General features: G+C 38.0%; 1 protein-coding gene across 1 annotated transcript; it reads right to left on the bottom strand.

Annotated features, from left to right (window-relative positions):
• Positions 1-37: 37 nt before the first annotated feature.
• On the bottom strand, positions 38-6,250 carry ube2d4 (ubiquitin conjugating enzyme E2 D4). The gene is made up of 7 exons (XM_026321499.1): positions 5,966-6,250; positions 4,663-4,726; positions 4,487-4,518; positions 4,312-4,389; positions 4,071-4,176; positions 2,894-2,987; positions 38-2,772 (listed from the first exon to the last, which is right to left on the bottom strand). Exons 1-7 carry the CDS (start codon positions 5,987-5,989, stop codon positions 2,727-2,729), a joined length of 444 nt encoding a protein of 147 aa, XP_026177284.1. The 5' UTR covers positions 5,990-6,250; the 3' UTR covers positions 38-2,726.
• Positions 6,251-13,563: the final 7,313 nt, after the last annotated feature.

Raw genomic sequence — 13,563 nt, 5'->3', positions numbered from 1 at the left:
TTATTATGACCACACAAAAACACACTGCAGACAGGGGTAAACCAAGATGAGCTTTATTCATGTTATGACAGGTTCAGTCTTGTGTAATCTATGCGAGGACATGTGGATGCTCATGGTGGCAGTTCAAGCACACATAATCCAAATTTTAAGATGCATGATGGCTGGTCCTGCATTCAGAGAAAGTCAGGCTGAAAATTAAAAAAAAGAAAGTATTTGTACTGTTTCCATGTCTAGTGATGAAATAAATGACCCATTAGGGGAAAGAGAGCCCTGACAGGAAATTTACAGTCTGACACTTTTTTCTATATATACAAAAAAAAAAAAAAAAAAGGAGGGTTAAGGCTAAAAGTTTAGTCAGATGTGTTAGATGAAATGTTAACAAAATCCCTGATATCTTGCAAATGGCTGTGAGAAGGTTCTCCAGAGTGCAAAGCATGCTAAGCTGCCTATATATAAACACTAATGAACACACTGGAAAAATTAAGTCAGTGTAGCATCACTCACATTATAAATTGAGGCTGCATTCGATCATACAGTTGGAAGATACTCGGCTTTCAAATAAATAAACAGCCAGATGAAAAAAATAACACTGCACACAAGGTTTTAACTATTATTACACACAAACCATCTTCAATTGTGGATTGACAGCAAAGAGACTTTGAACTGCATTTAAATGGTATATTTTCAGAACCAGTTTATACTGTATTTCAAGACAGCTGGCTTTGTCAATTTTCTCTACAGCAACTAATAACTGAAATCTATATTTGGCACCTACATTGTAGTGTAGTTTCTATAATCAAAGCTCCAATCATTTTCATGCTTTACATATCTGGATGAATCTATTCAATAAAGCCTCCATGGCAAAATTTCTTTCCCTTTGTAACATCAAATAAGTCATTTTATATTGGCACCATCAGCACATTATGAACTAACACTATGATATAATTTTTATGTCATAGCATTTGCTAACTACTGTATCCAAGTCACAACAGATTTGATTAAAACTAATATTACATTATGACACATCACAACCATGTTGAATTCTGGTGATATTAATGGGAAAAAAATAGTCTAAAACTAAAGCTCTCAATGAAACAATACAAAAGATCACAAATGTATCACCAAGACAAACTGTTTTACTGTCAGTGTGCATTATTAATCCAAAAAACATTTAAAAAACTGATGCTAAACATAAAGAAATGATGACAAACTTCACATCACCTGATATTTAAAGCAGATGAACCTATGGGAACAACTGCATTTCTTCCTCTGAAGAAACTAGATAAACACAACTTAAAATTACTAGGTTCTGCTAAATGTCAAGTCTGTATAAGTTCCCCTTTTCAGTACAAGTGACACCCGCTGTAACCAATGGCATTCATTTTTAAAAAACAGCATGTACATATTTAAGAGTGTCATTTAAAAGCTCATCGCATCCAAGTCTTGCTCAAAAAGTAAATGAATATAGTGACAAAAGGAACTGGAGAGAAAATGAAGAAAAAAAACCCTTTCTGTGACAAAATGACAGTAATTCTAGGCCAGCATATTTTTGTGCAACACAGACCGTAATGGCCTATATGCATAAAAAAACATGAGAAGCGCTGATCTGTCTGATCATTTTGCCTCTTCAGGAAGCATGAGCTACTGTTTCTTAGGTGAACAAACCAGTGATCACAGCGTCAGACTGTTCTCATGAGCCTGATGTTATGGGCCCTGGTCATTTTTCTCACCATGAGTCACTGAATGTAAAGGCTGATGATTTGGTTAGATACCTTAGATACCTGAGTAACTCTACTGAGGACGTGGCACACAGCTTTGCTATATGCCATAGAGTAGCTTTGTTCATAGCTAGACAACAAGGAAGAAGTCATGCAACAGTAGTATTATGTGCATTATGGACACCAGCCTTGGATAGTTACTTGTACAGGATGTAAGTGCAATGACGGCATGTGTGAGAAAAACAGACGTTGATTTTTGCCCTATGGAGTCCATCACCAGTGAGGCAAGGGCCAACTAGCTATTAAGAGAAGCTCTCCAGTGTCTTCAAAATCACTAAATACTGTTGCAATTTCAAATGCAGTGAATGATAGAGATCAATCCTTCTTTACATCGTTCACATTGTTTGGGCTGGAGACAGTATGTGCCAACAGATCAGCTGCTGGTAATGGCACTGCATTATTTTGTGTTGAACAGGAAACATTCTGCCTCAATTGCACATATACCATGTGAAAATAACAACACATAAAGGCCACTAAATACATGGAAATACAGTAATAACAAGACATCCAGTTGGATACAGACAGTACCTTTGAAATGAAGGGAGAGCCAATCTCAAAAACCATTTTGCTTCAGAGTAGCACTATGATATGATGCGTTGACAGTGAAAATGATGCGTACGAATAGCAACAATGAGTGATAATCACAATAGCAGGAGTAACAGTTTAAAGTCTGAGTGTGGCGGTATGAAGAGTTTCTGGTATTCCATATGGGAGTGCTTTAAGGAGCCCATCAGGTCCTGCACAGCAGATCCATACAAGTCATGGAGGAGAGCATGTGGTAGCAGCTCAGCACATAAAAAGCCAGGTGGCACTGTACCTCATTGTATCACTTCCTTCTCCAAAAGATGGGCTCTAGTCTATTTTTTTCCTCTTTTGCTCATTTGCCTCAAGTTAAAAATTAAATGTGGTTCTTTTGTTCTGACTTGCATTTTGACCACCCTGTCGTTCTCACATTGCGTACTTCTGTGTCCATTCTCTTGCTAATTTGTTGTATCTGTAAAATACATGCACATTTTAGAAAAGGTTTCATGTCAATGTAAGAACATTATCTCCAACAACAATGAGTCAGTATAATAGTGAGAGATGCAGAAAATGCATTAATGTTTTACACTCACTTTTCCCTGTCAGCCTTGTATGTATGAGCAATCTCTGGAACCAGTGGATCATCCGGGTTTGGATCACAAAGAAGAGAGCAGATAGACAATAATACTGTGGAAGAATAAATTACAAAGTTAAGTTCAAGATTACATTAACAGAATCTCCAAGTGACAATGAAAAGGGATGCACTGGTTATGGGATTTTTAGAGACTTACTCCCAACATCAGCACTGGACGAAACCTTTAAATAATCATCATAGAAGGGCGAGACAAAAGTAATAAATACAACACCAATATATACATGACCTTTTACCTTTTTGCTACCCATTTTTAATATATGCTATTAAACTAAAATTTAAAGATATAGTCAGTGTAATCTGTGTTCATTTTCCCTAATTCCATAAAGAGACAAAAACTAACAAATTCTGTGAACCTACTGTAATGTCTGTGAATCTGAAACCTAGTTCAACTTATTCATTTGTGCTGTACTTCTACTGTTGTCTGCTACTACAAACACACATGAGCCACACTGCTGCACTGTGGGTTACATGCAAAATATGTGAGGCACTCATGCTGTTATGTGTAGTGAAATAAGTTATGCATCTATGATGTAATCAGAGCAACGATCACGATAAGTTGACTCATTCTTACTTCAGAGACTTATAGTGAGTGCACAAATTTTATTGTTGGCTTTAGTCTATGTATGGGACTTGTGAAAAATTACAAATACATGGCCTTATCACTGAAAAGTTTTTCTAAATATTAAATGATTCCGTATTCCATGACTTAACATGAGCCTAATGCTCAAATATAAAGCAGGATTTGTCTGCAAAATCCAAGTGACGATGATGATTCTGTCAGTTTAGTAATCAAAAAGACTACCTAAGGTATAAAACTGGTAAATTTGTATTTCTGCATCAGGATTCCAGCTGTCTGACCACATAATCTGCATCCATTCTTGTTCAATCTGTTAGTGCAGACAATAGTAAACCCAAGTTTAAGTGTAGTATTTTTTAAGCATCACATTTCTACCTCTATAAACCATTCTAAGAGTGAACATGGTAGCTATTGACTTCCAATACGCCTGCGTTGCTTTTAAAGGTGACAGCGTCAGGGTGTTTGCATTGTGCATGATGGTTCAACATTCACAACAGTTCTGCCAACTCTCTAATATGAATGCTGTATTATCGTTTACCTTTTGATACTGTAAGTGCAGGTGACCACTGTGACCTCAGTATATCCAGACAAATGCTTCCATTGCTGTTGATATTAGGATGGTAAATTTTTGTTGTGAATGCCACCTGTGACAAAACAGAAAAACAATGTTGTAATTTTCCACTGAAGCCTTAACCACTGTAAAATAAATGAGAAGTGAGTTTAGGTGAGTTGAGCTAGAGTATTGAGTTATTTTGTTACTCAAGTTCCAAGTTACTTACTTTGGGTGGTTTGAAGGGGTAATCTGTTGGGAAGTGAATGGTGAGAAAGAACACTCCACTCTGATATGGGCTGTCACTCTATAGACAGAAACAAAATCAAATTAAAAGAATAAGCCAACAACAATTAAGATTTTTGTTAAATGTTTCAGTTGGTTTAACAAACAGCGTCACCTACCGGACCCATTATTGTTGCCTGCCAATGAAACACTGATGAAAAAAAAAGGTAAAAAGTGCTGTTAGTATACACACTGGGCTGCAACCTCCTCACACATAATGCAACATTCTACTTATAATAATCGTATATATTTATATTCATGCATAACAACATACAACTATTTTCTAACAACTTACAATCATCTCCAACTGGTCCGGCAGAGCACTGAGCAGGTGGGTCCCTCTGCAGGTCTGACAGTTCCTAAAGTTAAGACAATCACACAATCCATCAGTTTTGATTGTGCTGCACAGTTGCAGTACCATAACAACTGTGCTCTTTGAAAGCGACTATATCACGTTTCCAAAAAAATGTTGTTATAATTAGATTTGTTTTGAGATAGCTTTCTGATGAATTTAAAAGAAAGTATAGCTTTACAGATGAGCTAGAGTATGAATGACCACAGCCTTGAAACTTCACTGGAGTTGAATTCACACAATCTCTGGTTATATGTGAGTAATGCGGGCAAACTTTGTGGGGGGTTCAACAGCGAATTTGAGACAGGTTGGAATTCCTACCACTCTTTCCGGTGACAGCCATGTTTGCCTTAATGTCACGATCTAAGACTATAGGGACATGTAAATGCTGGTTTTCAGACAGTTGATTTTATAAACATAATAGTAATCAGGTCAGTTTAGCCCAGAGATAATGACAACAAAGTTTACAAACATCAATAGCAATAAACAGATACGGCATAATTACATGTTGTCACCTCTAAGGCCAAAGCCCATAACATATTAATGAAATGCCAATGAACACAGTGACCAAAACAAGCAGATGGTTAAGAAAGAAATTAAGGCCGTCATTTAACAACTCTTGAACGCAAGCTTATCTATTCTGTTATATAAATACACACCGTGGCCTGCTTCAGTGCCCCATTTGCCATTCCTTATATGGCGACGCTGACATGTACACTGATTTAGGCAACCAGCTGTCATTCAGAGACTCAACACATCATTAGCCACACTCTTAGTGAGCAGCCAGAAAGATAACGACACATGACAACACGAACAGTAAATCCTTTATATGTTCCCAGCAAAACCAAAGGACCAAAGCACATACTGACCAACCCTCGCTAGCTGCTAGCCCAGATTTGTTTAGATAACGCTAGACACCTAACCCAAGTGCGAGTATTACACGTAAAGTGTAGCAGTTCAGATAACGGCACTATTTAAATGGTTATATATAACGATGTATTATATATATATATATATGCTATATGTATACAGCCAGTGTTAGTGTAAGTTAGCATTGCACCAACAGGGCCACCAATGGTTAGTTCGTCTTTGTCTGTGAAATATTTTCAAAAGGAGCACACAAAAAACAAGTGAGACTAAGTCTAAATACAGAAAAGGAAAACGTTACACGTCGGTATTTTCTTCACAGAGAGCAGGACAAATGTCTACTAGAGGGTATGGCTGGCACAGGAAAAAATAAACTCACCTTCTGGATTCTTTTCAACGCCATTGCTCCAATGGCTATGCTAGGTAGCCTGTCAGCTAACAGTTAGCACCTCACACATACAATTTGACTTCTGTGGCCGCGTACTTCCAAGTCTCACTTCACGGATAATCGGGAATCACGTCTGACATATAGCAAGCTTGGGGGGGTTGGTCTGCAGTAAAACCTATGCGGCAAAATGTGTTAAATCTCGCTCTTTCTTTGGATTGCGACAGACAACCGAGATATTTTGCAGTCTCTCCTTTCATCCCCACTCCTCTCGCTGCCTGCCCGTGCCGCATTATCGCGAGATCCTTCAGAGAAGTCGTGAAGTGACAACATCAGCTTCCATGGTTGTAGTTCAACATAATTTCATACTTTATTTATAAATAAATACATGTATGTGGCCATTGTTGACACGGTGCTCTTATAAAAACAATATATGACTATGGCTGAATGTAAGGTGTCACACCACTGTTACAGTTGTACTCACGATTATACTTAAATCCTTGCAATCCGAATTTATTGCTCACAGATTGTATATTGCAGGCATGTGTATTGTTTAACCTTTTATGTTAATTCATTGTATATAGAGCGCTTAGTGTACCGGGGTCAAATTCCTTGTTTGTATGCACAAACCTGGCCAATACATCTGATTCTGAGTCTTACAAGGGCAAATAATTGTGCTAATTATTTCTATAAAACACCTTACTCTGCAATCTAAAAAAAATGTTGGCACAGTATAACCCAAACTTTAGAAGTGCTTACCAGAAATTTGTGGATACATATCTACACTTTGGCTGTGGTTACCAAATCTGTCTCATCCCATCACAGTCTGCCTTAATAGTTAGTACTACTTTTATAGTTTTTTTTAATATCAAGTCGTCATCGTTGTGATCAATCATCATCCACATCAAAGCACTAATAAATAGAAAGGAAGTGTTCTAACACCAGGGTAATACATTGCTTTAAACTTGTGTTGCTTCAAAGTACATGAGAGCACTTGTCCACAAGATGTCACTGTTTGAAAAGACCAAAAAGACACAGCAAAGACATGGCTGGAACAGATGTACAGCTCTGAGTGTAAAACGTTTTTGTGAGATTCATGTCATTTATCAAGCTGAACGTTACACGCTTAGTAAAGCTGGATTTTTAAATGTGCAAATACTATAACAATAGGGCAGCAAAGTACAAGGACGCCAAACACGTGTATTATTTACATGTACATACGAATAAAGAAAGACTATAGAATTGTCCATTCAATACTCAATTATTGTAAAAGGCATATTCATCTGAGTCAGCTGCATGCTCCGGTTTCTGCACAGCCTTGTCTCGCAAAGCGTCATGAGCTTCCCTTTATATATCTTAAACAAGGGTGAAAAAAGACCTCTCATTATTTTAGTGAGTATGTATGAATGGGTTGCAGTGTTCATTCTTCTTAAATGGCTGATTCAGTGTCAGGTTGAGGATCCTATCGTCAATGTGACACTGAGAGGGACCATTTTCCTTTGGAAAGCTGAAGATTCCTTCAGATAATATCTTATTGTTTGCTCATCTCTGTGCTCTCAATGACCTGACTGTCCTCAGGGCCTGCCTGTAATCAGATTCAGCCAGCAGCAGAGGTAGCAGTTTGGGTCTTGTGAAGCAGGGGCCTTGTGTTCTGAGTTTGTCTACTTGGAGAGGCCATTTATCAGCATGAGGTTTTCAGACACAGTCAAGCCCACACTTTGTTGGCTTGAAGCTTCACTTCACAAAGCCTCCCACAGTGACCCTACTGTAGTTTCTTCTGAAATCTCAAATCACATCGATTTTCTTGCTACTGTGTGCTTTAAATCTATAGGGTTTGTAGTTGACAGGGACGCTAGTGAGGCCTTCAGTTATGGAGTGCATGCTACCTTGTAAACGTTCAAGGCAATAAGCAAGAAAAGTCATTCTTTCTATAAAGCAACATATCACTGACCTGTATGGGGAAATTCCCACCTACACCCAGAAGTTGAGTTTTTAGTTACAGAACTGGTGCCCCAAGTTTCAAATTGATGTATGAGCCAAAGTGTGAACGTGTCAGAACTGGGATGATATGGGTGGGGGTGGGAGCTTAGTTGACCTGTCTCATGAGGAATATAGCCTATAGTGCTGTTATTTGAAACCATGGACCAGGTAGACTCCTAGCGATCTGTCTTTTTGGGCACATGAATCATTATTTGCACAAGTCCCATTGTATGACAGAAAACATTTCACTTACTGTGGCAATTATACTAAAGCTGTGTCTGAACTTAAGTATATTCCCATCAATGGCATTTTTCCCATGGTTGCCATGACAAATCACATATGCCTACTGTCATTTTCAAAATTAACTTAAATGGGTCTTGCTAATGTCTGAATTATCCAATAAAAGCACAACCAATTAATGCTGAGCACAAGCTGGGCTCACAGTCCCCAGAGGTGTTCTACCTTCGACTAGTGTATTAGCTTTCTGAGAGCTCCCCTGTGTAACAAAGATCCATTGTTCCCACATACTAAGAGATATTTGTTCACCCCTTGTATCAATGGTCTTGATTTGATTATACACTTAGGCAATATGTGCAAGCAATGCTCATGTTTGCAGTGAAGTCAGCACTCTGCACAATCAAACAATTCTTGAGCTAAGCAACTGGAAAAGTGGTTATTATATATGTGGAGCAATCAGTGTTTCATGGCTCATTTCCTTAGCTGTGATTTGATTTTGCTTGTCAGTGTTAAGGTGGCCTTTGACCTAGAAAACCTCTGGATTATTCCCCAGATCCTCCTTTTACTTTTGTGTATCAATATTAGTGAGCTCAACAACTAAACAACTAAACAAGTAAACAACCAGAAGTCCATTGTCAGTTATCTGTAGCTTCTCCCTTGTCTTCTTTAGTTTTGGAGAGTAGAACAAGGTAGTACATGTTTTCTTGGCTTACAGGGTTTGCATCATGCAATCATATAAATATTTATAGCTTCAAGGATCTGCCTATTAAATGGCATTATGTGTTTTAACGCAGGCTGTAGAGAAATACTCAGGTTTTATTGGCCTATTGCATAGTTGGTTACGGGATGTCTTATTTACAAGCAAGGGCCCTAGTGCAAAAATAATATTTCATTTTCGTGTTGACACAGATCCAACCTGTTTAATGTGGCAGAATGAGTGATGACTTGTTTACTGAATAATTCTTTATAGACACATTTTCCAGATTCATTTTTATGAATCAAAAATATAACAAATAATTTTAAGTAATGGGCCTTTCCATCTGTTGTCACTGCAGCTTAGAAAACATCTTATGTCAAGTAATTTAAAGTAATGCACCAGATTCAGATCTTATCTTATGTTTTACATGTTATACCTTAATTTGGTATCACAAGTTAAGTTAATTCAGTAATAGGAGAAATGTGGTGAGTGAAATGTGGAGGATTTTCCCCTCAAATTTACTTAAGTAAATGAATAACGTATCACAGAATTACTAAAGTAGCCTTAACACAGTATCCTAAACTAGACTTACGCAAAGTTCTTGTCCAAATATACTTCACTTTTCACTTTTGGATTAAAATAATATCACCAAACATTGTTGTTATTATAACAGTGAGCATGAGCCATGGATTCATCATCACCCAAAATGATTTATGAGTTATTTTCTTAATACCTCTCTGATTATCATGATTTATAGTGTCACCAGAGAGAGCAAAAAGAATGAGATCAGATCGTCTACCACTTCTGATCCACCCTTATCACATGTGCATCATGTGGAGCACAGACATAAACCACACATATAGTCATAAAGAAGCAATAATCCTTTGGGGTTAAGCACTTAAAGAGCAATCCCGAGAGCCCTCTGTGTCTCAGGGTTGCACCACAGTTCTGGCACAGTGATTGACAGCTCTGGAAACTGTTTTACTCTGCTGTTCTTGCAATGAGTAGTCTCCAGAGCTTAGGTCATAACGAGTCTGGAGTGTTGACTAATACATTTAACTGTGGCTCTCCTTAATCAAATGTGTTCCAGCTGTTTGAATTCTGATGACAAATTCAGGTTTTCTCAGTTTGCCAAGCTTCCTTGGGAGACAAAGGAGGGATTTCCTTTGAAACAGACAGGCAGTGGCAGCACCAACAAATGATTCTGTTCTGTTATCAAATAGAAAGTCTGACAAAATATAAACTTATCATCTGCAGTCTGGGCCAGTGCAGAAATTAAAGGTGAAAGCAACAGTTGGGATGTTTTCTTGAGACTGTGTCTGGGGGACATGCACAAACACGGCCGATGCATAAAACAATATATAATAGTAGAACAAGTAAAACACGTCTTTTTTGTTGCAGCATATGGGAGTATTATATATAAATGTCATTGTGATATACTCACACTCACACTCACACTCACACACACACACACACACACACACTCACACACCCTCTCTTCAGAAGATTTGGGAGATTTAATTCTGTTTTTACATAGTTCAGGAGTATTAAAGTAGCCACTTGTTGTTTGATGGGATTTAACTGTGAAGTTAAATAGTTAGTTTCTGTGATTTTGTGTGAAAGTAAGTGACTGTGACATGGGGGGGCTGTCCATCCTGCTGCACAATAAACAGTTTGTTTCCCAGGAGCACCCCTCGTGTTCCTGTTGTCGCTTCCATCGCTGCTCACTGGGAAACGTCCTGGCCTCTATTGTCCAGGAGGTCAGGGGTCACAGGATGCTCCTAAAGGCCCAAAAGGGGAGGTAAGAGGTTGGATAGTGAGGAATGATAAAGAGCCATCACCACCCCAGCCCTCATTAATTATTGGAAACATTAAAACTGCTTTTTTTTCCCTCCTCCACCCTTGTCATACCTTCTTTTATTCAAAATTATGAGAGAGTTTCGGGAAATAAACTCAGCACAATGCTCCAACTGGATATTACATATTGAACATCCTGATTGCCTTGAGTACATGTGTAGCTCTGTGTCTTGCATGCGTTCTTTACATATCTTTAATGGAAGCCACAGTCCACAAGCTTTCCCATACAAAAATTGGAAATTCAATCTAAGTAGCAGAGGGAGAGGCATATCATTAAAGAAAAACACAGCCAAGAAAGAAGTGGTTGTATTGTATCATTTTCACCACACAAATATTATACTTTAACCACAACTGGAGCTTAAACACTGGCTGAGACTATAGAGCATATACATGCATGTAATTGCAGTGACCTTTTAAACCAAATAGTAGATAAACAGCCATATTAATGAGCCCGATTAACTATGTCACCTCAAGAAAAGAAGACATTTAGGACACTTAAAAACAGCAGAAACCTGTTGCACCTATTTGGCAGTTTGAGTTCTTTTGTCTGTGTGAGACAGCATCCATGCTATATTTACTGTGAAGTTTATTGTTTCAGGGCTTTTGAGCAATCCACTTATGTTTTTTTTATTTTTTTATTTTTTTACTACACTTGAACCAAAGAGCTTTAGGGCGTGCAGCCTGTCCTATCTGTGCCTCAGTGATTTGGAGGAATGGGATGAGTAGACATGCCATTATCTAGACATTCACAGGGACACATTTATCTTGTTTTGTGGAGCTAAGCTAACTGGTCATTTTAACAATATTCCTGATGCTTCTTGCATCACATTTAACAGCTTTTTACTAATCCACTGCATCTCCTGACTAAAAATCTGTAATCATTCATATTCTGTGCCCAAACTTATTTATTTTATTACCATACATATGTAAAACTGTTTATGCTGTTTGTGCTCTATGTGCCTTTATGTATATGTAATGATAAAGATATAATGGATTATCATTAATAATGGAAAATAGAATAGAATTAAGACTAATAGAAGAGCAGTAGCATTATACTGTGGCCTTGGTCAAATATATATATATATATATATATATATATATATATACATACATACATATATATATATATGTAAGATGAGAAGTTAATAAAGGTAACATGAGAGACAATAGGTGCAGCACATGCTCATGTCTATTTTTCAACCATGGATCACTATGAATATAATCGTCATAGTTTCAGTTACACATTATGAATCTTCCTTGAGGCCTGACCCTCACCCCATCGTGCCCTGTCATATCAGGTTAGGAGTTATACTGGAGTAGGATCATGACAGCTGGAAATGGTTTGAGGCTCTCTGGATAGTTTGTTTTCAGAGCACACTACAGGGAATGGATGAGAGACACGTGTAGGTAAGGCTTTGGCCATAATGCTTATGTGCCTTATTATAATAAAACTGTTTCTGTGAATGATATCACTGTATAGATCTGCACTTCTGTATGTTTAGTCAGTTCTTTGTGTTCTCTGTAAGTATATAAGTATAGCAGGCTGGTATTAGCTGTCCAGGTATCCCAGTAATGTGTCACTATCCGAGTTAATTAGACTCCTCTGTGTTTTGAGCACACTGACCTGTTGGGAATTCATTTCCTGGCCTGGTGTGTTTCTTAAGTCTGCAACTGGAGTTCTGGCATAATTTGCGTTCTCACTTCCCAATCCTTCTCAGATGGTGGGGTACTTTTCCTTTCTTTATGACCAAATAAATCTGACTGGTGCCAAAAGAAAAAAAAATGGGATTAAAATTCCCCTTTCGCTGTCTTGAGGAGCCCAGCTGCACTGCACTGTGGAAAACAAACAGTGCAGTGCAGCTGCAGAGTCGAGCATTATAGAGGTGGGCCAAAGCAAAAACAGAAATTGCTTATTTTTATTGGCACATACCTTCATTTTCAGTGAGTGATAATTGTATTGTGGAATTGGTAGGCAAGAACAGTCTGATTCAGATAATACGAATCAGATAATATGACTAAACATACTTTATGTTTACATCTAATATCTTCAAAGTGGCTTTCTTCACTCTGTTTTTTTTATTTATTTCTTTTTACAGTAGCTCTTTTTTCTCACAGCTAAATTCTTTGTTGTTGCTACAGTCCATTTCAGAATCCACACTCTACTAGCAGCACTCAGCGTATGATGTTAAAACAGATGAGTGACAGTAACAAACAGTGACTGTACCCAGAACACAAACATTGATGATAAGATATTTTAATGTAAACTCTATAGAGCAACATGTATCCTGGTTTAGCAACCACAGGTGAGTGGGTAAGTCAGTCACACAAGATGGAGAGAAAGAAAGAAAGATAGAGAGAGAGAGAGAGAGAGAGAGAGAGAGAGAGAGAGGCGTTGATGCACCAAAAGATAACACAGGCAGAAATGTGGTGCAGCAGGTAAGACATATCTGTGAGCAATATAATCTGGGCTATTGCACCGTTCATGTAATTCCTTGTAAATGCCGTCTGAATATAAATGAGCGTAACTGCCTGGCAGGTTTATGAAAGCCTACTCCCTCAGCTGAATATGATCACTCAGTACCTGCCGTGACCTTGGAGCAAAGTTCGTCAAAGAAGAGAGGAAACTGGGTTTTGCTCTCTGCCAGTTATGCAACCTGTCTCGTGTCATCTCTTTTGAAATGCTTATTTTTCTGGTGTTCAGCATGTTGATCACCATGACTCAGTATCCTACGAACACTACACTACCAGCACATCACAACACGGAGCCTGTTTTTAAAAACAGAATTCAAAGAGCCAGGAAAATACATATACTACAGCTGAG

Source organism: Mastacembelus armatus, chromosome 9, assembly GCF_900324485.2.
Source record: "Mastacembelus armatus chromosome 9, fMasArm1.2, whole genome shotgun sequence".
Classification (NCBI taxonomy): domain Eukaryota; kingdom Metazoa; phylum Chordata; class Actinopteri; order Synbranchiformes; family Mastacembelidae; genus Mastacembelus; species Mastacembelus armatus.
The sequence above is the reverse complement of the archived record's forward strand: the minus strand, read 5'-3'. Positions and strand labels throughout refer to the sequence as shown.